The following is a 24,441-nucleotide window of genomic DNA, read 5'->3' on the forward strand; positions in this document are numbered from 1 at the left end:
TATTTCAAGATATTTTTGAAAAATAAATACCTGGAAGATACTTTGATTTAGATACACATCTCTAATCTTCCTGTAAATTATTACCTTTATTTAACCAGAGCATTTAACAAGTAAATGCTTGTCACAAATAAACCCCGGTTACTTTCTAAATAAACCAAAAAACAATTTCTATTATTACAAATGGAAATCTTCTTGAATTGCATATTACAGTGATGGAAAAATACAGGCAGGCAGAATTTAAAAAAAAGTAGAATACAAAGCAAGGAAGTAATTTTGTTTTGACAAGTGTTTTAAGAAAAAGATACAGATTAGTCTATGTGGTTCTGAATAGCAGCAAGGGTCACTGAGAAAACGAGCTGAAAGGGATGGGAGAAAGGTAAAGATAAAAGTTGTCCTAAAGGACCACAGAGAGCTTTCCAAAATATACTGGGGTAAGGAAAGTAGGTGTGACTGGAAATACACCAAATGGGTTTCATAAAAGAAGGATGTTATATGTACAGCACAGGAGTAAAGCAACACCTGTGAGAAGAACTGCATTTGGGCTATAACTGCCCAAAGGACCGACGTGTACCAAAGGAATTCAAAATCAATTCCAGAGCACAAAAGGAAAGAAAATCACAACAAAGGAAATCTTGGTCAAAGCTAGATAAGAGCACCATGAAGTTAACTTAGGACATAACAGTTTGTGGAAGTAGAAGTGAAAATCACATGAAGCAGGAAGCTGCTGTCAAGATACAGAGAAAGGGATGGAATACGGAGCTACGAAGGGAACATTTATAAAAGCAGAGGCAGGACTTATATTGATGGAAAGATGATGGGTTTTTAGCAACACAGTTCCAATCCCCATGGCTGAAAAAATTAGAAATGCTCCCGAGTATGTTCTACTCTTCTAAGAAAACATGCCCAGTCAGATACATTCTTGAGGAAAAGTATTAATGAAAACAAGAAATACACTTTTCACTTTTTCAGGCACTTGAACAGAGAAGGGCATTAAACAACATGAGCATTTGCCAATAGAAGACATATCATATAACCATGTTAGCAGCTACAGCTCATTAATACAAAAGACATTTCCTAATGCAAGAATATATTGAAAAGCCATATGTTAAGTGCTTTAAAGACATACCTGCAAGTGGTTCTGCCTTTCCATTAGCTCTCTTCTTTTACTGTTATTGATGGCACTGTATACATGGAGGAATGTCATATACCTGCTAGGCGTTGCTCCGTATACTTTACATGATTTGTGGATCGCCAAAAATGACTTCAAAAAATCAGAATCACCTGTACAACATCATTTTTTAGACAGATAAAATTATGCTGAATTTTATCTCACATTAAAATAACCAAGAAAAAGCATCAGAATATGCTTGCTTTTTGAGATATTAACTGAGAGAATTCAAAATACCACAAGGACTATACTTATTTTTAAGTACTCTCAGGGAAACAACATGTAAGTACATTTGAAAAGCCAACTTCTCAGAAAGAAATACACTGAAATTGTTTGATGTTTGAAAAGCCAGCAAAATTAATTGCAGACTACTGAGGGTTAATCATATAAGAAACTACTTCCACAAAAATTTATTTTTAAAATACTTGGACTGTTTTAGAAATAAAGCCCATGTGTTTTTGTATTCTTCCTTATTTCTGATGGCAGGCAAACTAAAAGGTTTTCCTGCCATTCAGTTTGTTGAACAGTTTCTCAAAAGAAGCCCAAAGATACTGTAAAATAAACTGCATTACCCTAGAAAAGAAAAAAGTTGCTAAAGCATATCTATATATAAATGAATGCCTCTAATAAGTACTGCGGCCTAGATTAATTACAATGATCTAGGATAAAGAGGGATGGTAATGTGAACACCAAATACTATTTTGGGCCATTATTCTGATTGGCCTATTAAAAAGCAATATAAAACGAGAAACTCAAAGTCATCCACTTACCATCTTATATTTTGTTAGTTCCATGACCTCTAAGTACTACTTTTATAGAAACTGGCTAAAAGTAGTATTCTGTAAGTGAGTACTGGCACTGGTCTCTTAGATGACGTTTGAGACACTACTTTCAACATGACTAAATTTGAAGTCTTATGATAAAAACAAATTATTCTGAAAAAGGGGCATTACTTACAAGAAAATAGTTTTTGAAATTAATAAAGTAAAATGAAGATTTACAAAAAGAATAATGACATATATAAACTTAAAACCTCTCAAAACATCAAATTTCAGGTGGTGAAATAACATCCACATAGAAGGAAGACACAGACCAAAACAAGATACAGTTAAATCAGCTTATAAAATCAAATATACACAGTGACTGCTGGTGACAGAAGAGACTGCATTTGATTAGCCAGGATATATGTTCCAGACTAATTCTCCTTTTGGCAAAATGCTTGCCATGTGAACAACACTGAAGTCTATGAATATGCTAGTAAAAACAAACTATGTTATTATCTGTGCCCAAGATGGGATCAAGTGTGTAATAACTAGAATAATAACTAGTAGGTGTACCTAAATATTACCTGAATGTTTTTTCTTAACTTCTTTATGTGTCTTTCCAGTCTTTTCTTGTTCAACTGAATCATACAGAAGCATTTCAGGTATCTAAAAAGAAGTCACATGATTATTTGCATGAAAATCACAAACAATGACAATTCGAGTTAAAATTTTAAAAAAAAGAAAAAACAAGAAAAAACAACACAAAAGCTTCAATATAGCTTCTCTTTTGAAAAGACTGCAAATTATACATTTAGTCAGAATAAGGAATCTACAGAATACTTTTAGCATTAGAAAGATAAATTCTGCCTTTCCACATCACTGGTAACTTCCTATTCTCTCAAGTGGAAGAGATTTTCCTGGCTGTAGGAAGTAACAACTAATTCACAGAGGACCTAACAAAAGGACAAATGTAGAAGCTTTAAAAGTATATACAATTCAAGAGTAAATGAGACAACCTTAATCCACATTCTGCCCATGTACATATTGCCTACTAATTGACCTTCACTGAGATCACTCAGAGAGGGGAACAGGATGATGCCAATGCTGTGCTGGGGCTGGTTTTGTTAGTGCTTAGGGGTTCTGTTTGTGTTGCGCTATGTGACAATCACATGCATTTATGTGCATGGGCTTCCCACAGGGTCACAGATTCCTTCAGGTGCCTCTACCTGCTTCAGCATCGGGCTCTCCATGGGCTGCAGGTGAATCTCTGCTCCATTGTGGACTTCATGGGCTGTAGTGGCACAGGTGCCTCACCATGGGCTGTACCAGGGGCTGCAGGGGAATTTCAGCTCCAGCACCTCCTGCCCCTCCTTCTGCGCTGACCCAGGGGTCTGCAGGGATGTTTCTTTCATGTTTTCTCACTCCTCCCCCTGGCTGCACTTGCTCCTGTACAGTAACTTCTTTGCACTTGTTAAATGTTATCCCAGAGGCACTGCCACCACTGCTGTTAGCCAGCAGAATATCCTTCTTGGAGCCAGCTGGCACTAACTCACCCTGACATGAGGGAAGCTTCTGGCAGCCTCTCACAGAAATCATCCCTGCATGCCAACCCGACACCAAAACCTCACCACACAAACAGAATACAATTGGCTTTGACATTTTGCTTGTAGTGTGTATTTTGTTCTTAAATGCTGCGTTTGATCAGAGTCATAGTAGTCAGCATATTGTTCAAGTCAGCCCACAGAGAGAACAAAACATAATGTTACTGGTAAAATAACAATGCTAATAATACTTAACTGTTCTGCAGAATTTTCTGGCTTTATAAGAGTGTACAAAGAGATTAAATAAGTACAGTGATAATTATTCCTTCACAGCTTTAAATATCTTGACCTTATTCACCAGAGCTCAGTTATATTTAGACATACTAATTTAAATTAAGTCACAATTAATACAACGTACCTTTTTCATACTGTCTTCTGACCAGGTTTCCATCCATAAAACCTGACATTTCTTATACAGTGCTGGATTACTTTCACAGTTTATTGTGAAATTTAAATTGGTAGAATCCATGATCAAGACAACATGCAGATTTTGTTGGATCCCTAAGAAAATGTAAGAATTTTTAGCACATAACAATTTGACTACATGCCAGTAGATTTACTGCAAAAAAACCATAATTTACTTTCTTTCAAATACTTATCACAAGGTAATTTCTGAAAAAAAAAGAGCCTATAGCATCAAATCACACTAGGACAGGAATGTTTATAAGTAGAACCTTAATTAGTACCATGAATTCTCATTATGTATACTACAGTGCATTTTTTAATTCTGAAGAGCTGACAGTATTTAAGTGGAAAGCACTGGTTCTAATGCCAATTCAGGTAGACCAATACAACCAAGTAGAAGTAGTTCCATGGCTGGCTGCTATCACTGTATTCTTTGATATTCTTTCATATTCTTTGATTTATTTCTAAACTGTTTAATCTTTTCATTAGAGAGAAACACAAATAATTAAGAAACCTATCTGTAAACTTCCCTATAATTCCTATGAATCCAAAGTGATTTCTTGGTGTAATTGACAAATGGAAGAAATCTCAGTTCCCAGATATATATAAAAACTATATGAACCAGAAAAGAATGGCAACAAAAGCTTTCTTCCTTCTAACTACTTTCAACAGCAGATTTCATAACATTTGTTGAACATTCATAAATACAAAATTTCAGGCAGAAAAATAAATTTTAAGCTGAGGATTCTGTGCCCTCAAACATCACCAAAACTATTCCTGCCTGCTATTTAATGACTAATTAAAAGTTAGACTGCACACAACAAAAAGACCACATTAGAAATTATTTGTCCATTATTGTATCACTTTTTAAACTTCATATTTAATTATAACTTATAACTGTGTTGACATACGGTATGTGAAATAGTTGAAAATTGGTCCTGTAAATCCATCTTGCGAAGCTTGATCCTTCAGAGGAGAAAGCAATGGTTCTAATTCTTCTGTTTTATATAGCCCGGGAACTTCTCCTATTTCAAGAATGAATTTAAGTCAGATAAAACATACTGTAATTCTTTAGATTGCTTTGAAGGCTTCCCTTGAATTCTCTGTACAGAGAATTCAAATTTCATAGAATTCACCTCTATACTTTCTTGAGCATTATCCCACATACTTAATCATTCTTTTCATGATAACACGAAAACAGAAAAAAAAATTACAGTGATTCTGTTTTTGATAGAGTGAGTCTACTTTGTTTATATTGCCGAAATGTGTTTGAAAAAAGCTCTTTCAAATCTACCCAAAGACAGTGACCTGTACTGCATACAAAACAAATCAAACCAAACTGTCATACACCAGGACATAGGCACATGAAAGTGAATAGTTGTCTAGTTCCTCAGACATAAAGTTTTAACATTGGATGATGAAAATTTGATACTGTAAGTAGATTTGGGGTAGCACCTGAGGGACAGGAAAATCTGGTACTCTTATTAATCAGCTCTTAAACTACTGCAGTTCCAAAAAAATCATTTAGCAACTTTGACTCAGTCCTTCAATGATCTTCTCTCTGATCCAGGAACAAAGCTGAACAGTAAAATAAAGTAACTTCTGTTATTTTTTATTGTTATTTATCATCTCACTACCTTCAGAAAAGTGAGCTTTTCTGGTGACTATTTAATTAAAGGATTCTGTCTATACAATCTAGTAAAGCATTGGAAACCTCTCTGTTTTGAGTTTTATTATAAAAGGGAAACTGTAGATTAGAATGCATTCTCGTTTTGCTATTGCACTATAAGTAGTTATAAGAACTCCTTCGAAATTAATTAGAGGAACTGAAAGCACCTGTACTACAGGGTAAATAAAAGGACAGCTAAGTGAACTGTGAGTCAGGTTCTTACATACAAGTACTCCAATTGATATAATATAGAAAGCTAACTAAACCTTCTGATAGAGACATGAAGTCAGAAAGCATCATCTAAAATGTCATTCTGCCTCACTGAGCTAAGTCTGAATGGCAAAAGTAGTACAATAATCTCTTTGGACTTGGCTCACCTGAGGACAGTAAACTGTTGACCATCTCCAGGAAAGTGGAATGAACAAACTGGTAGTCTTCGAGCAGCAATACCACCTGCTGTGCTTCAATGCCTGCAAGCTCCATCACCTAGAAGCAGGGAAGACATTTAAATCTCCGTGTATTGTTCATAAGAGAATAATAATCATACACTATCCTGAGCTGGAAGGGACCAACAAGGATCATAATCTTTCCTTGACTATATATTACACACATATTTTCTCCACAGCATCTACACTATTATATATTTACAAAAGATTTCCAGGTGATTCAGATATATGAGATATCAAATATAAAGAACATTTTACCTAGATATACAGCTTAGTATTGAAAAAAAAAATTAAAACAGGCTCTTTCATAGAGTATGTTTATGAATATGACTCAAGGATAGAACTGTATCACTCTTTTGTGTAGGCATAGATCTAGAATTTTCTTTAGCATTGCTGAAGGTGAGGAGAAACTGTTGATTCAAGGTTTGCATCTGGTTTTAAATAATATGTACACTTTCATCAATTACTAAAATTTTATTTGTTTCAACTACTATTAACTGGCAGATCATAGTAGAGATAGAAAATAAAAGTATGTACCAACATGGAAATATATACATGAAAAAGTCTTTCCAATATGCACATAAACTTCTTATTTGTAAGTTCTACAACAATCAAAAAGAGCTCTGGTATTACAAAAAGTGGAATTTCAGTTAGTTATTGTAAAGAACAGTATACACATCTAGAGTGAGAACTTCTAAAAAATCACTTATTTCATTTAGACTGCCATTTTTCTTCTCTTAAAATATCTCTACACACAACCTTTTGTGTCCTTCAAAATTCCCATATTTTTTTTTCTTTGACATACACACACAACATTACAAAATAGACGAAACTGAGAGACTTACATATTTAAGATCACTTTTGAACTGCTTCAGCTGATAACCTCTGGAAATTTTGGGAGTAATCAGAACAGCTCCATGCATATGACTAACTAAAGAGGTAACTGTCCGACGACCTACACCACTCCGTCCTGCCAAAAGAAGTGATCCTCCAGGAAAACTCAGCACTCTGTCCACTTGGGACATATAACTGAGGACTTCATGGAACAGTAAAATATCTATTTCTTTTTTGTCCCGTCCATAATGAATGATACCCTATTTTTTAAAAAAAGAGAAATAAATCTAATCACTAATAATAAAAAAAAACAGTGAGAAATTGCAACATCCAACATTTAAACATTTAGAAAAGAAGGGCTTAAAAGCTTAATAAACCAAACTGGTCTTCATTCAGAAAAAATTATTTTTGTGACAGAATTTAGATACCTCACATACCCTTTATGAGTAAAAAATATAACAATAATGAATATATCACACTACACCCACTACCAGAACACCCTGGAAGTCTTTGATATATTGAAATAGGAGCCTACCACTGAACTAATTAAAACTGAATAATGGACCAGAACAAAGTCTGAGCTGTGTCTCTGACAACGGATTAATTAATAACTCACGAGAATGTTTTAGGCACCTAATTGCTGCATAATTGCAGATTATGGAAGTTCCTAGTGAAACACACACAACAACAGATCCTACAATTAAATTATGATCTTGTTATACTTATTAAAACCTCATCTTTGTAGTCCAATGTAACCTTGCAGTCAAAAACCAACAAACTCCCTGCTTCCTGAGGCTATTGAATTTCATCATTTCCCATATAGCGTGTTGGTCACAAGTTGGCACTTAAGGAGAGGGAGTAGATTCCCATCTGCAAAAGCAGTCCATCAGACACTAGGCCTAAAAGTGACAATCCTAAAAATTAGATAGCCTAGAAGAGTTAAAATGTTTGTATTTCCTCATCAAGTTCACTTTTGGTACTTTACTGCTTAAAAGCATGCCAAATCTCCATTTGCATTTCTTTGAACACAAATTATATTACCATATTGCAAATTGAAAAAGAAGTTATTTACTAAAACAGCTATGTACTTGAACAATACACAAATATATATGGACATAAATGTTTCTCAAAATGTTGGTTCATCAAACTGTTGTAAATCAGCAGCAAATGCACCTGATGTCCTTTCATTAACATAACCTTGCTGCATGATACTTCCTACTGCCTGCCACATAACTTCTCAAGTCTTTCCCTTGCTTCACCAAATGCAAAAGGTGATTCTTTAAACAAGAGGCAGCCCACACCAAAAACCTGGTTGCTTGCATGTTACTCTTTGCCATAACTGTCTAGAATCATTGCTGTGAACCATTGATGTGCATATTCTTTAATTGTGTCTCACTTTTTGAATAACATCTTTCAGGTCTGTTGAGTTTAGTCTGCCAAGTGGCCTCCCATGCGGTGGTAGTGCCTGGCCTGGTGTGATGAATGCCTCTTGACATGCTCCCCAAGTTACATAAAAGGTATCTGGGAAAAAAAAAGGAAACATTTGAAACATTAGGTGTTCAATTCATATGCTATCTAACTTGATCAGGCACTTCCTAAACAAACATTTCAAGTTTGTGTGGTATGCTTCAAATGGCTTACCTGCCATATTGTCCAGAACATCTGAGCCCCAATCACCTTGAAACACTTTGGTCAAAATATTATCAAATACTTGAAGTTCCTTCATGCTAACAATTCTGTCACGGAACAAGCGACGTGCTTCATAAGCTAGAACTTCCAATACAATGTCTGCAGTTTGTATTAATGAACCTACAAAATTTAAGGAGAGAATTCATTTTTTATATTTATAATAGATTTTCAAATTTCCACTTTAAAATATGATATTGAAAATGAGCAAGAGAAATTACATACCAGTGGGAGAGCATCAGTAAGGAAGAAATAAAAGAAAAAGTAAACATTATGAAATGGTTTTTAATAATTTCTTTATGGATCATTACAAGATAAAATGAAATATATCCTATTAAAGCAAGTTCTCTCTATTAAAACAAGTGTCAGCTTCTAATAAAAATGAGCAAGGTGTTGCACACAAAGGTAAAATGAAAAGTCAGTTTTCCAGGCAATGAAATCAAGAAAATCCAGAAGACATTCTTAAATGGGAAGAGAAAGACTGATAACAAATACTGAAACAAGAATACCCAAAACAGTCTGTATTAGAAAATGCCACTAGAGACTCCAAATGTTAAATATGCCTCACAAAAGTAGTAAGGTGAGTAAATAACAAGCCTTGTTGTTCAACATTGGAAAAGCACATGCATATGTCATTATATATAACTAAGAAGTCCCTAAATGAGCTGACATTACCCATGCACTGATTGTCAGTGCAGCTTTTCTGACATCACTCATGCTGCATTTACCATCTCATGATCCCAGAAAATAAGTGGAAAGGGAGAGCAGCATTTGCACAACTTTTATCCTCTTTAAGCAGCCCTCTATGCAACCTTCTAATCAATGCAAGAGCTAAAACATAATGAGTAGTTGCTCTTGATGTAGTAATAATACCTATTTCAGAGTCAAAAACAAGATCAGAAAGCAGCCCATGAAGTATGTGTATAAACCAGGTTTATACAACCAGGTATAGCAGGCAAGGCTATACCAAGCATGAGAGGTAAGGCTCTGGGAATCCAGAAAACAACATACATGCTCAAAAAACCCCAACACAAAACACAAAACCATGGAACAAAACAGTGAAGAGTAGGGGGCACAGTTCAAGTTCCCATAGTAAGAATGCAGTCCCAACCTATTAACTTCCCTTAAACCATAAATAACTCCCATGCATATCTTTAAACATCACTGGATTTTTTTAAACTTTACTCTTATGTTACAGAATGAACTGACAGGCGATCTTTCCCCTCTATTAAGTTCACAGTTTAAAAAGATCTGTGTGGAACCAACAGTAAGACTGACATCAATAATAATCTAGGCCATTTTAGAACTACTTTATTAATGAAAACCAAGTAAGTGACTTACCACCTCCTAAATTGTATCTGAATAAACCAAGAACCCACTGAGTAAGAATACATGGTGTAAAAAGGTAATGACTGTGATCGTCAACTGTGAATTTTGCTCGTACCTAAAAATGGGAGTTAAGGAAAGAAAAAAAAAGTGGTATTATAAAATGTAAAGCACTTTTTCTAAGGTAGAAATAGTAGATCAGTATTCTAGTTGGTGAACATTTAGATATTTTATGAATGCACTCCTAGTTTAAATCTTGTTTTCTGACCACTAAATATTTTCTCAGAACACTTTTTCTGTATCATTTTTGATGGAAACATCTGCACATCTCACCTAGGACTGTGAGTGCAGTATTAGACAAAATACATTGTTTTTAAAATGTATTTTAATTTTTTTAAAACAATACCAAATATGAAACACAAAGGCAATACTGAAATGTAATAAAAACCTACCTAAATTATTAACATTTTCTCACTAAAACCTACCTAAATTAGTAACACTTTCTCACTACAAAATACTTCATACTTACTCTTCTCACAGAGAGGATATTTGAATTTAAAACTACATCTTTAATTCAAGGAATAACTGTTTTAATCAGTTATTTGATTGCAGTGTAATGAGATTTAAACTCGTATTTCTCTGAATACATCGATAATGCCATATGAAACTCCTGCTAATGGGTGCATTCCAACTAGTGACTGATCTCACAGTGTAGTCAAAAGGATCAAGTCTGTATCATGCTTCTGCCTGGATGGGGACATTCATACATACTACAGCAAGCAGCACACAGCACCGTCCCTAGTGAGGCTATGTACTGATTAAGAAAAGCAAGTAGTTAAGCATTTTGCTAGATAGAAGTTCATAAAATTTCAAGTGGGAGGCTAAAATAAACTTGTGTCCAGTTCTAAACACCTGCTTTTAACAATGTACAATTTTAATAGGTAGTCCTTGATGTTTGTAAAGGACTCCACCCTCATATCTCCTTCTATGTTCTTAACAGCATCCTTAACAACTGGGCACACAACCATCTGCTGCACTGTCTCCTCATCAATTTAGTATGAAAACACTATTATATCCACATTTTATAAATCAGGAACTGAAAGTATAGAAGTGTTAAGATGCATACCAAAATCCTGCAACAAATCTGTGGGAAAGCAAGAGCACTTAGAGATTACTCTGCTTGATTCTAATACCTAAGATTCTCTGAAAATAAAAGTTACAAAATTGATATCAACTTTATTAAAAAGATATAAACTTAGATTTTAATACTGACAAGCGTTTTTACACACTTGTTAACATCAAAAGCTAATTATTTGCAATAAAACACCTGAATACTCCATCTCCTTGAAGAAAGAAAAAAGGTTTCCATACCTGTTCATAGATCTGAACCATAGATCCTGCTAGCTGATGTATTTTTGGTAAAGAACCCCAAACAGGGTGATTCTTTAGGTTTTTCTGTAGTACGGGTTCCAGGTAGGCACTATAAATAGTTTGCAGTTGTTCTCTTTCTGGATAGCTAAAAAGGAAAAAAAACCTAATCATTATGGACTTTTTCTATTTAATTAAAACTGAGTTAAACTTATATACACAATTACTGAGAAATTTCATTGAATAGCATTTCCATCCAGCAGCTGAGTAAAATTACCATTTTATTGCATTAGGCCACTCTCAGAAATTTTCTAAATACATCTGTTAATGTGGTCAAACTTAAAAACAAATAAATAAACTTCAATTTCTCTAACTTTTTAACCAAATAACACCTTAACATAAAGCTGCATAAAGCAGTTTACTGCAATCAAAATTACCCAGCAGGAAACATATTTCAAACACTGGTGCTAAGAGGTACCAAATAGCGCCAAATAACACACTGTGAGAAAAGATAAAGACTAGAACAGCCACATCTTTATAAAGACTAAATTGACAAGAGGTCCTTATATAGAGGCTGAATCTCAGCTCTGAGAGACTAATTTACATATACTTACTCAATTGCACAGAGACGAACTATAGAAGTAAATCTGGAGCTAAGTTTATGTCTTCCTAATGTTCCTCCAGCTGACATGGAAGCCACAATTTGGATGTTTTCTAAACCAACCCATTCCAGATTTTCATCATAAAATCCTTGATAGGTAAGAACCTTTAATAATTAAATAAATATTTCATTAAAGGAAAGTCAACAGAGAATCATACAAAGTAAGATGTAATAAAATAGTGAAAAGTATACCATTATTTCTGCTTTCTTAATTACCTCACGTGCCTTACTCCTCACAATTTCATCATCTGCAGATCTGCAGGACTCCATTGTCCCAACCATTAATGAAGATCTTAAAACAGATCATGGTTTCCAAGTAGACTCTGTACTACCGATGATCACCCTCTGGGCCTGGCTCTCCAGCCAACTTTCAACCCACTTCACTATCTGCTTATGCAGCCTGTATCAACTGCTTTTCTTGTGAGGATCTTTTGGGAGACAGCATCAATGGTCTTAGTGAAGTCCAGGTTGACTATATTGACTCTCTTTCCCTCATCAAGCATGATTTGCCCCTGGTGAATCCATGCTGACTGCTCCTGGCAATTTTCTTGCCATTCCTATGTCTACTGCACTGTAACTCACTGAGAAAAGTACTGTCTTCATGTATTTATAAATATCAGCCAAATAAAAATGGTATCTTATTTCTGGCTGACACCTACATAGTCTATTAAAGTACAAACAAAACTAATGCAACAATACCCAACAGGATGCAGGATTGTAACACTGAAATTAATCAGTGTTAAGTATTTACAACATACACAAAATTGTATCCAGTATACTCGAGTCTGTTTATAAATCACAGACATAAGTGCTCACCTGCTGCAGAAAAGCCACAAGAGTGCTTGTTCCCCATTTATCAGGTTTGGGTAGATTGATGTCTTTTAGATACAAAACCAGCCTTTCACAGTCCTTTGGTCTGTACACTCGTCCGGTGTTTGTGCTGATTACAATGCAAGTTTGACTTAATTTCTGTAGAAAATGTTGAGAAGTAGTCTGTGCACTGCAGTGAACAGTAGCGATCTGAGTGGAGCGGAGCTGAGAAAATGCATAGTGAAGCAGCATCCTAGAAAATCAAACATGTACATACATATAGGCATAAATAAATTAAAATGCTGTGTATCCAAAGATATTTTATAGTTTCTGAATAAAATGCATATACTACATCCCATATTAATGGAATAGGTGGAGCATGAGGTTTGCTGAATTTAACATTGCCTTTAAAATGGTAACATTTTTCATTCACAAAATTCAATGAAAGTGTAGTGTATACAGCTACACAAAACAGCTAACTTATTTCCTTGATTACAGTGACCCAAACCATCTAAATAAGGAATCTAATAAAGGCAACAGGATATGCTAAATTGAGTTGCCTGTATAAGGCATCTGGAGCCTCTTGAAATGAGACTGGATCTCACATGTCTCTAAACTGTTGCTCCACGACAGTAGATTTTCCAAAGATTCTGTTTTGTATCTAAAAGCCACATTCAGATGTCTTAGATGCATATCTATGCATCATAGAACTTCATAAGAATTTACTTATTTGCCACAACATAAGGTTTGTTGAATCAATGACCTAAGCAAGTCCTAATCTATCAGAAAGTCATACGATAAAAGCATTGTAAAAAAAATTACAAATCTGTCAAAGAACTAGAAGTATATTTTACTTAAAGTAGGAACTATTTTTTACCCCTTTCCACATCCTTCAGGACCCACAAGAAGAAATGGCTGCTTATTATTAATATCTAGCCATGGTCTAAAGTAATCTAAACCTCTCTGCATGTCAGGGGTTTGAATGACAGGAAGTGTTTGGAGATTACTGAAGTCATCAGCTGTTAGATTTTCAGGTTTTTTCAACTGATACAGCATTATCTCTCCAGTGTCAGTGTCATAATATGTGTCCAGGGGCTTCCTCGGATCAGGAGGAGACTCTTGTGCCCAACTGAAGATCTTTAAAAGAAATAAAAATAAAGCTTCAATTAAATCCATAGTCCTAACAAGATCTACCATTTCAAGCTACTCTAAAGAATGTTCAAAGAATACTTACAAAAAATTAAACATATAATTCTTTGATTTGATGGCTTGAGGCTGCCTTTTAAAATTCAATCATACCATGCATATGCTTTATGATTAAATCCTTAACTAAACAATAATATATTACTCTTCCACTTTCCATAACATAAAAAAATAAATAAAATTATATTTAGAAAAGCTTAATTTTTTTTATATTAGGCATCCTAATAAGAATACCTAAGAATACTTCCCTGATGAAGGGCAAAGTCCTGTAACTATTTGAAATACTCTGAACAGAAAAGAAACCCACAAAAATAAATCTGAATTACATATACAATATGTATAAACAAACACAGTCTGCTACAGTGGGTCCTTACAAAGCAGTATGGACAAAGTCATTTCACTATCTTGTGGTGCAGGACCAAAGGACTGCCATCTGGGATGAATGCAATGCATCAGTGACACATAAAACATTCCTTCACTTCTCAGCTATTCCCCTACAGATAACACAAATCAAAATCAAATTAGAACGCAGATTACCTCTTTTGCAAATTCTTGTCGTGACTTCATGTTGAGATTGCCACCAAGACCACGTAACAAGTTAATAATAAACTGTCTATGATCAGTACTTCCGTGAAGATGAGACAATCCATTCATCACAGTTCCAACTAAACTTGTTTCTACTACAAAGTCATTCTGTAAATTGAAAGTTGTAGTAGATTTAAATATATTCCTCAATATAAATGTGATGTGCTGCTAGCATGCTGTTATTACTCATTGCTTTTTGACATTCACACAAATGGGGAAAGATCTCAGCACTGCTATTGTTCTAGAAAATTCACTTGATATTAAATTATTTCTAAGCACTGATTTGTAGGTTTTAATTCCAGACTATGAGTCTATGTAATTCAGGATAAGCAGTCAGAACTTTCCTCACAGATTTTGAGAATCAGTAAGGAATAAACATAACTATACACTGCAAATCTTCTTTTTGAACAGATTCTTTATGGATTTTGCTCTTTGGCACCAAAGGGAATTTTCAGCCTCAGGAACAATGCCAAGGTTTTTCCTTTGATACTTTAAAAAATGCCACAGGTAAAAAAACTAGGAGAAAAAATAATCAGAAGAATACAACAGGACCATGCATGCTCCCCAGGAGGAGAAAATCCACATCTCTAGAACACGAGCACACTGGCCACAGCAGTGGGGAAGTCTCCTAAAAAGTATTTTCAGCATGTAAACTACTTGATCAGTGCAAATCCAACTCCTCCAGAAGGGGAGTCTGGGAAGCATCATTAATGTGGTCACAGCACCAAGCCTGCCAGAGTACAAGAAGGGCTTAGACAATGCTTGCAGGTGCATGGTTTGATTCTTGGGGTGGTCCTGTGCAGGGCCAGGAATTAAGACTTCCATGATTCCTGTGGGTCCCTTCCAACTCAGGATATTCTACAATTCTGTAATTCTTTCAAAAAAGCACTGAGATTTTTTTTTTAATTACAGTTCAAAAATTAATCTGAATATGATTTCTATTCTAGAAAAATGGATCATAATTAACAGAAGCTGAAATTTGATTAACTATTTGCTTACTAACCTTCTTTACAACCCAGTTTAAAGCCTTTTCAAAATAGTCCCCAATCCAGTTTTCAAGGTTGTATCTGGATTCTTCAGGCTGACTTCTTACCCAAGACTTTATTAGAGCATTAAGATCTGTATCCTCATCACTAAATAAAAAAAAAGAAGATTCAGACAAATACAAGACACAAATGTCTTTAAAAAGACTGTTTTAAAGGAACAACAAAATTCCAGAAAAAATACTGGTAAAATAATTTAACAATTTCTATTCAATAATTGGGCTTTCCAGTAAATAATTCACAATGTCTTTTAAAAAAATCTGAGGTATTTCAGTCAAAAGTTTATAATTAACAACACAAAAGGGATACACAGCCTAAAGAAACTTTTCCAATGATTGGCTTCCTAAGTGTAAGCAACTGCTCCCTTCACTTAAGAAAACCTTTCAAAACAAGTAAGCACACTTAAAAAGTAAGCTTACTTTATAAAGTATGTAATACTCCTGTGGCTTACCTCAGAAAGATCATTCCCATTCGGGATATTGTAGCAGGAGAGGCACAGCTGAGGTCATGAGTTTCAAATATAAAGTTGACATTTGAACCAAACTGAATTCTTTCTCCACTGGGCATAGTCAACAATTTGTTGTCATCCAAAACAGAATTCAAAGATTCAATCCATTCAGGATCAATATCACCATCACAAATTATCCATGAAGTAATATCTATTTTTAACACAAAAAATAAAATATCAAACCCCAAAAAAAAGAGTTCAAAAATATCACCCCTTGCTATTTTAATGCTATTTATTATTACTTCTTCATTATGACTTACAGTTCTACGAAAACACTCTTCACATGCTTTACCTTCTTCTGCCTATATTTGATTTCTTATCACAACATTTGTAAAGAACATAGCTTTTGGCTACAATTGTTACCAGAAGTTCTTCTTGCCTTATGCTAGGCACAAGTAACAACACAATATAAAGAAGTACTTGAAAAGGATCTATTTCAGTCATTTCAGTGTAACAATCTGCAAGTCCCCCTCAGACACACCTCGGGGCTCTCGCACCACTTGCCGAGCACTGTTTGTAAGCACTCCATCAAACCATTCCCTGGTATCCATGTCAATATGGCCCAGCAGCTGATGTCGAGGCATGGCCTTGGGATTCATTGTGTACTGCTTCACTACTTTGCCAGTTTTACCAAGGGCTGTCTTCAACATCCGCCAGAGCGTTGATTTGCCTCCACCACTTGGACCTACAATAACTACACCTATTCTTTGACGCAGCTGTTCATATAACTCCAAAGCCTTCTTGATCTAGACAATGGAAGAGATAATAGCTATGTGAAATTGTAAAGTGGAATCAAACGTGTTCTCTTGTAGTATTTCTGAGATTTACTTTGCATGCAGACACTTTCTATAGTTTTCTTTTTTTTAAACAATAGATATTAGCAGGTATATTTAAAATTATGATACTGAAGTTTATGAAGAAATTTATTTTACATGTTAGAAGCATTTCACTAAATTACTAATACAAAAATAATAGCCATCTTTGGTCACATTTTTAATGAGAATTTAACAAATCTTCAGTCACAAAACTTTGTTCAGTTTTACAATAAAGAAATAAAAAAAGGCAGAGAACTGCTTGCAAAAATCAAATATTCACATATTTAATTCTTTCACTGTCCAAAATATTCATTGGCATTTGTATCTGGCTTGAATGAAACTGTGTCACGTGTTCACATCTTAACTTTCCTTATGCTATTTTTCTTTCAATAACATAACTGGTCTACCATGCTTCAAACACACATCTAATTTTTTGTATAAAGGTAATTAGAATCTAACTACCAGTCATTCTCACTTTTTTATAAAAGATTTTTGAAAAGAAAACAGAAATTAGTTAAATGAATATTAATCAGATCTAATTCAGAATAATACTGCTTTGTTGCTATAGTTGATCTTTACCTGTGTGCTTATAATTTCCAAGTTTGCTTCTTCAAAGACTTGTTCTAAAGCTGCAGCTAACTCAGCATATTCCACATCTTTAGAATCAGTGCCAGGAAATACATCTTTAACCAGCTCATCAAAACGTGTGCAGTCTGCAAATGTAAGCTTTGATGTGGTGTTCAGCCGCAAAGCTTGAACCACTATGTGACTTTCATTAACTGGAAAGGAAAACAAAGAAAACAGATCAGTTTTAGATGTGTCAACACTGCTCGTATGTTGAACGTACGGATAATAGATTCCAGAATTACACTTCATGTACCATTCTACTTGGAAACTCAGCATAGTTAGGCATACTTATTGTAAATATTGATACATGCCCACAAATGCATTCTATAAAGATATCAGGTGGTTATGATGCTGATCAGACGCAGACCATTTGTTATGTCAAAATTTGTAAACTTCCAGATATATGCTGTTTAAGCAAACAGGAACCAGTAGTTGTCTCCTAAAGATGTCAAATGCTCATCCATTCCACACTCTTTAATCCCCTCATTTAACACGTAAACAATAACTCAAACAATCTTTAAAAAATGCAGTGATTCAGTCTAGTCCAATATATTTCTATCATTGCTATCTATCCTTATATTTGTCTCTGTCTACCAATCTGAACCTAGTGCCATGTGACAGTTTTGGAAAACTCAAATTGAGTCAAAATGGTCTGATAAATAACGAATAAATAATATGATAAATAATGAATACTGACAGAAGATCAACTTTCCTGTCCTAAGCCAAGTAAAAACAAGTCTTTGAGAATAATTTAAAATTATTCCCAAATGAAGTCCTGTAATCTGCGTTCTTATCATCATATAAAAGCTCAATTTAGAATATGACAACTTTTTTGTGATGTCCTAGTGAAGGTGGGCTTACATAGATATTTTCTTCTTTTCTAAATTGCCTACAGATACAAGCCAATGCTTTTTAAAACTCCAGTAAAAAAGAAAGCTAGAGTGAATTATATTTGTACAAGATCCTAAAGAATCTGAAGTTTGGTATGGTCAATCTTACCTTCTTGCTTTGCATTGCTTTTCTTCAGCTGATGAAGAAGGCTGCCACAGCCTCTCAAAACAGTCTTCAGCGCTCGTAAACCCCAATCATAATGCTGCTGTGGTGTCAGAAGCTCCCTGAATTTAAAAACAATATCATAATAAGCTCTAGGTGACAGCATCTGAAATTTTGGATTGGTGAATTGGTACACTTCAAGTACAGGTTTAGTCAAAAAAGAAACTGGCATGTGTTTGTAGTTTCTGAAATGCATTTCAGAAATACAGCAATGGCACTCTGGAATTTTCAGAGGGGTTATATCCAACACGTATCTATTATTGACCCCAACAGCATTCACTATAACTTTAGATCTCTGTACTCTCTAATGCATACAGTTTTAACCAAATAGTCACTTGCATTTCAACAATTTTAAGCGTTCAATACAACACAATGCTTGTAAGCATTCATATGCTCACATTTATATTTAGTGAGATACTAGAGGAGCAGCAATTTGCTCCCTTGAGACTGTAACAGAATTCAAGATATTTTCACATCTTCATCTCCCAATATATTGCAGCATTTTAACTTTAAAAATTAAAAGTATCTGTACAGAGATTTGCATAGTAAACCATTCAGATTTAAGAGCTACAAGGGAAGAGAATTAGAAATGTAATTTTACTAAGGAGGGGAGAGGTGAGGTGGTGAAAGCTTACCTTGCTAGATTAAAAATAGCCACTAATTTTCTACCCAGTATTTTAGCATCCTTAAAGCCTTCTGAATACAAAATAACTTCTGCAATGAGTTCATTGTCCGGATGAGTCATAGCAACTGGCCTGAAAAGCTGCTTGAGGTTATCAGGCAATTTTTGTCTTCCTCCATAACCTTTTCCAGCAGGATTCAGAGTGATAAAAATTCCAGAATTGGGATCCATTTCAACCTAGCAGGAGAAGTACACTGTAATGGTATCGTCAGATGAAACAGTATTGAGAAATGCTGGGTGGACTGTGTTTAGTTACAGTAATCAGTTAAGTGTGATCAATGTGAAGAAGATTATTAAGTTTTGCTGTACCTTTTTGCCAAGCATCTCACATACAGGACTGTGTTTCTTCAATGCATGTTGAATTGTCTGAACCTGCATGGATACTGCAGACAATACAGCTTCCTCAAGTCTATTGAATTCATCAAAACAGCCCCAGGCACCACACTTCACTAAGCCCACAAATATGCGTCCCATTGACTTCACATCAATGCCCTTGAAATTGAAAAGAATGTTGTCAAAATTCAAATAACAAGAAAATATAAAAGAATGTCTTCCCATCCACTAAAAAGCAGGACCTTGAAAATATCCACGAATTTCTAATGGCAACTGACAAATTATCCAAGTAATTTCCATAACAATTTCAATACAACTACCACTACTACTTCTACTAATAATAATAATAATAATTTATATAATAAAACTTAATATTCTAATTTTTACATTATTTCTGGAATACAATATTGCTTTATGAAGTATGGGTATAGATATCCATTTCCTAAATGAAACAAAACCATATTCACCTCATCACAATTAAAGACTAATACTTGTCTTCCAAGAATCCCACCCAAGGCCTTTACTGATTCTGTCTTCCCAGTTCCAGCTGGACCATAAGGATTTCCTCCAAGGCCCATCTTCATGGCCTGAGTAAGAGTTAAGTAACACTTATCTGTCAAAGGTGTATAAACAAGTTTTGGGGAAATCCCCTGCAGAAGAAAAACAAATTGTATTGATTGGCAGACACAAAATGCAGGCAATTTATTTTCATTATTTTTATTCCTATGTAATTATTTGATAATATAATACAACAGCCAAAATTTCTGTTTCATTAAGAATATGAATGTTTGCAAAGCTGTCCTGGCTTTATATCAAATGCCAATGTACTGTTCAAATTTTTTCACAATTACAGATGAAACTGCACTCAGATATATAAAAGCAAGTATATTCAAAAATATGTCTATGATAATGCAGCTACTTTAATACATCTTATATTTACCCCATCAGCATCAGGAATGCAAATTATTACCCTATCTTTTAACATAATCTATGAAACAGCATGTTATGGACATAACAAAATTGAGAAAAAATGACAACAGTTAGAGACAATAAGCAGCATGTATGAAATGAGAAAGTGTTTGACTCATATATATAAGAGCCACTATATAAAAATACCACACCTGATATTCATAAGTATATTGGAGTTCAGCATCTACCATCTGAACATAACATTTCTGGTCATTCATATAAAATCTCAGCTGCTTCTTCCAAGCCCAGTCTTCAACATTGTGAACCTCAGCTTGATTCAGCTGTTTCACCACATCAATATTATGAATGATATCAAGAATCAGAGCTTTAAGCTTGAGCTCGAGGATTCCAGATTCTGCAAATAATCACACCAGTGTAGCAAGGAAGACACGTTACCCATTCAAAAGTTCATTGTGCTGCTTTCTATTATCTGCAGATTTTATTTACACCTCGTTTGAATTATATAAAGGTTTTTATTTTCTAAAGCAAGCAGCATAAAATAAGATCCTGACACAAACAATATAACTCATGTAACTTTGTCATTTTGAATTGAATTTGTCTGCCTCTACATAGGGGGAGAAGGGAGGGGTACTGAGACAGAGGGAGAGAGAGAGAGAGAGAGGAAAAAGGAGAGTGAGAGGCTTTTCTGCAAAGCAATTTATGCCAAGAGTGTTAATAGCCATGTCCACTTCAGCAATCAATGTGGCCCAACCTGCTGAATGATCTGTTGAGCATCTGAAAACCATACTACATGCACACTGGAGATGTTACTCAGAATAATTATGGTGATGTGGAGTGAAAGTTCATTAACAGATTGGGTGCCTTAAGTGTACTCTTAAAGCATATAGTTCGATTTAGTTTCCTTGAAAGAAATCCAGTTTGTGTGTTTCTGTACCATTCCATGATGGGAATTAAAGCAAAGTAAGAATAATCACAAGTCACTTCAAAATCCCACCTATTTTACAAACTAAAACATTGATGTAATGCGTTATACAATAGATTAAATGAACACTCCTCTGTAACTGATGAATTTCCTCAAACAGCTATAGAAAGCACAGAAAGGGAGCTCAGATAAAGAAAGACTTCTGGAGGTAGGTGATATGAATCCCACTTCTAATTAATGTATAAGATGTTTACAGTTCACAAATTGTAAACTAGAATTTAATGCAGTAAGCAGCTATTCAAATGTGGTGGAAGATTATCAACTACATATCGCATCTTTTTATACCTAAGAAAAAAGCCATCTCACCTAACCTACAGTGTAGAATTTTTCATCTGAGGAAGTCACTCAAAAGCCCTACCTCTCGTAAAAAGAGAGGAAAAAGCACTCAGAGACATAACAATTCTAACCCATTCTGACTATATAAGATTCAGAAAAATCATGTCTTGAGAATAAATAGCTTATTTTGCCTCAAAGGTACACAAGAATTATTAGATCAGAGGCAGATGTGTACGTCTAATATAGAACAAAAGAATCACCTGCACAATAGTACAGAATATACTGACTTGACATAACGTACCTCAACTGCTGTTTGGTCATCTCCTGTGAAAGAGTAGATAAAGCTAAAAGATAGAAACTTTTTATAAAATTAAGAAAACAGGTCTCCAAATAGATAAATTCTCCAAGATAATTTCTAATCTAAACAGAAACCCTTTTGTTTACTTTGAAATATTAAAGGCTCTAATTTTGGCTGTAATAGGTGAGCGACTTTATGTAACAGCTTTATGAACTCAGATTGAGACAGATTTATGTAATTTCCTGTTTAAACAAATAGAATGTAAAATACTTTACAACTGCAATCATAATAAAGAATTATGTATTAATTATAATTTTAATACCTGTACTCCCAGTATCTTCTATGCCACTACCAATGCTAGTATAATGGTCCAATTTAGCCGTGAGTTCTAATTCCAATTGTTGCAGATTATGGCTTTTGATAGCACTTTCAACATCTTCAGTGAACAGAATTTGTTCTGCCAAGGAAAGAATCTTTGGAAGAGAAAGTTCAAATTATGTTTTATAAATACTGAACACATATAAAAACTTACCATTTTTTCAAATAATTTGCAATTGCTTATTACTTCTGATATTTTAAATATTTTATTGTATAGCTTTTAAACAAAGCACTACATTTGCTACGATCCTGAGAACAAATAAAGCCATCTTAAAACCTGACAAAATTTGCCAAAACTTGCAATGTAATCTCATACAGAAAGTCTTTTGCATTAAGTGGTGTGTCAGACTGCCATGTAAAAGACTTGAATATTTCAAATGTTTACAAAGGAATTTAATAAGAGAACGTATTTTTAAAAATTTCTCTATATGATAAATTAGTAAAATGGATTTGATTTGAATTATTTTCTTCCAAATCTAAACGTACAGTTCTTTATAGAACTAAAAAAAAAGTAATTTATTTGGTAATTCTAAGACAACACAGTGGCATTACTGGATCAACTACTACCTGGGAAGGAAAGAGCGATGGATCAATTGAACCTTGTGATTTTTTTCCAGCATCAACACAGTCAATTAACATTTTTTTCAGGGTCTCCTTCATCTCTGAAGCCAAACTGTTAAGCCACACCTGACAAAGAGATGAAAAAACTTATAAATTACATTATAAATTAATTTCTCAAAGAAGTCTGAACTAGACTAGGATGTGATTTTCTTACCTCCACATCATTTGATAGAAGAACTTTATTTCTAAGTGGTACAGTTTCTCCTTCTACAGACTTCATGGCAATTATGTATTTAAATTCTTCATCAAAGCTCACACTATTAATGCCTATTAATCAGAAAACATCAGTAAAGTTATATATTCTCAAACATTAGTTACTGTTTAGTCATGGAAAAAGAGGAACTGCAACGTATTATTTGGCTTTGAAGAAGCTCATCTCTAAATAAGTAAATTTCACAAACAAAGATTAATGCATTACCAGCAAAAAGTTTCTTAAGGTGAGACTGGATAACCAGAGGATTCGTGGATTGTCCTAAAATTTCTAATAAATCATCGTCTCCAACAAAATAGAATCTTGGAAATGCTGAGCGCTTTTCCTATATAAAAGGAGAATAAATCAATTTTGTTGATTTAAACCCAAGCTTACTGACTTTCTCTATAAAAAACTGTATTAATGTTTACTGTACCTCCAAAAACTCATTCAAAGATTTCTGACATCTCTGAAGCTGGTCAAGTATGGTACTTAAGGCATTTTTTATTCCTGCACGGGCATTCAGCGATGTTATCCTATTGTCACTCTTAATATCTGTCATAATGGATCTTAATAGACAGAAGAAAAAAAATCATAAATCCATTATAATTTTAATTTAAATATGACATATATAAAGTTTAGTAAATAAAAATTAACACACAAGCAAACAATAAAAACAGTTGATATGTGACTTTCAGGTTTCAGTACTAATAATGAAACATTCCAGAATTTCCTTCAACATCTCTCCAATGTAATTTAAGAACAATGGTTTCTTGCTGAAATTTCACTAACCAGAACCAAGAAAATTCAATTCTTGACTTTTATTTCTGTTTAAGTCATTTCAACTCAAGCCAAGACATATAATGGTACCTATCTTTCCAGATTTCTAAAACCTACTCCCTTTTTTATCTTTTGACTTGTTTGGAACAAATAAACTACCTGTTTCTCCCAAAACTCTGTGTGTACTTTCTTAGTGAACAAAGTGATAGTCTTCAACATGATTCTTGAAGAAATAATTACATGACCTCTGCTTCTGCTGCTAAGACTAATCTTGTGTTTGTCTGCCTTGATAACAGTCTTGGATGCTTCACAACTCCTTTCTTCACACGTGCCCCATTAAATGAAAACATTACCACCTTTATTCAGATGTATGTTGCCATCACACATAGATATCTGAAT

The 24,441-nt window shown here is 34.3% G+C and overlaps 1 protein-coding gene across 2 annotated transcripts in view; it reads right to left on the minus strand.

Annotated features, from left to right (window-relative positions):
* Positions 1 to 24,441, minus strand: part of DYNC2H1 (dynein cytoplasmic 2 heavy chain 1) — a 140,981-nt gene that overhangs the window by 92,465 nt on the left and 24,075 nt on the right. Inside the window, exons 27-54 of one of the 2 annotated variants that reach the window (XM_005516220.3) lie at positions 23,699 to 23,831; positions 23,491 to 23,608; positions 23,227 to 23,339; positions 23,019 to 23,138; positions 22,396 to 22,546; positions 20,709 to 20,911; positions 20,055 to 20,237; positions 19,564 to 19,746; positions 19,208 to 19,431; positions 18,519 to 18,634; positions 17,472 to 17,671; positions 16,559 to 16,823; positions 16,021 to 16,228; positions 15,530 to 15,659; positions 14,479 to 14,634; positions 13,616 to 13,875; positions 12,745 to 12,991; positions 11,882 to 12,033; positions 11,271 to 11,415; positions 9,915 to 10,017; positions 8,529 to 8,696; positions 8,284 to 8,408; positions 6,899 to 7,147; positions 5,985 to 6,093; positions 4,850 to 4,963; positions 3,892 to 4,034; positions 2,517 to 2,598; positions 1,127 to 1,281 (exon numbers count right to left, since the gene is read on the minus strand). In XM_005516220.3, the coding sequence (XP_005516277.2) occupies positions 1,127 to 1,281; positions 2,517 to 2,598; positions 3,892 to 4,034; positions 4,850 to 4,963; positions 5,985 to 6,093; positions 6,899 to 7,147; positions 8,284 to 8,408; positions 8,529 to 8,696; positions 9,915 to 10,017; positions 11,271 to 11,415; positions 11,882 to 12,033; positions 12,745 to 12,991; positions 13,616 to 13,875; positions 14,479 to 14,634; positions 15,530 to 15,659; positions 16,021 to 16,228; positions 16,559 to 16,823; positions 17,472 to 17,671; positions 18,519 to 18,634; positions 19,208 to 19,431; positions 19,564 to 19,746; positions 20,055 to 20,237; positions 20,709 to 20,911; positions 22,396 to 22,546; positions 23,019 to 23,138; positions 23,227 to 23,339; positions 23,491 to 23,608; positions 23,699 to 23,831 (4,555 nt within the window). The remainder of the gene's footprint in view (positions 1 to 1,126; positions 1,282 to 2,516; positions 2,599 to 3,891; positions 4,035 to 4,849; positions 4,964 to 5,984; positions 6,094 to 6,898; positions 7,148 to 8,283; positions 8,409 to 8,528; positions 8,697 to 9,914; positions 10,018 to 11,270; positions 11,416 to 11,881; positions 12,034 to 12,744; positions 12,992 to 13,615; positions 13,876 to 14,478; positions 14,635 to 15,529; positions 15,660 to 16,020; positions 16,229 to 16,558; positions 16,824 to 17,471; positions 17,672 to 18,518; positions 18,635 to 19,207; positions 19,432 to 19,563; positions 19,747 to 20,054; positions 20,238 to 20,708; positions 20,912 to 22,395; positions 22,547 to 23,018; positions 23,139 to 23,226; positions 23,340 to 23,490; positions 23,609 to 23,698; positions 23,832 to 24,441) is intronic. The other variant, XM_088051195.1, reaches the window with a different exon arrangement.

Source organism: Pseudopodoces humilis, chromosome 2 (assembly GCF_049639895.1).
Source record: "Pseudopodoces humilis isolate 2021_Gansu_Grassland_sample_001 chromosome 2, ASM4963989v1, whole genome shotgun sequence".
NCBI classification, from domain to species: domain Eukaryota; kingdom Metazoa; phylum Chordata; class Aves; order Passeriformes; family Paridae; genus Pseudopodoces; species Pseudopodoces humilis.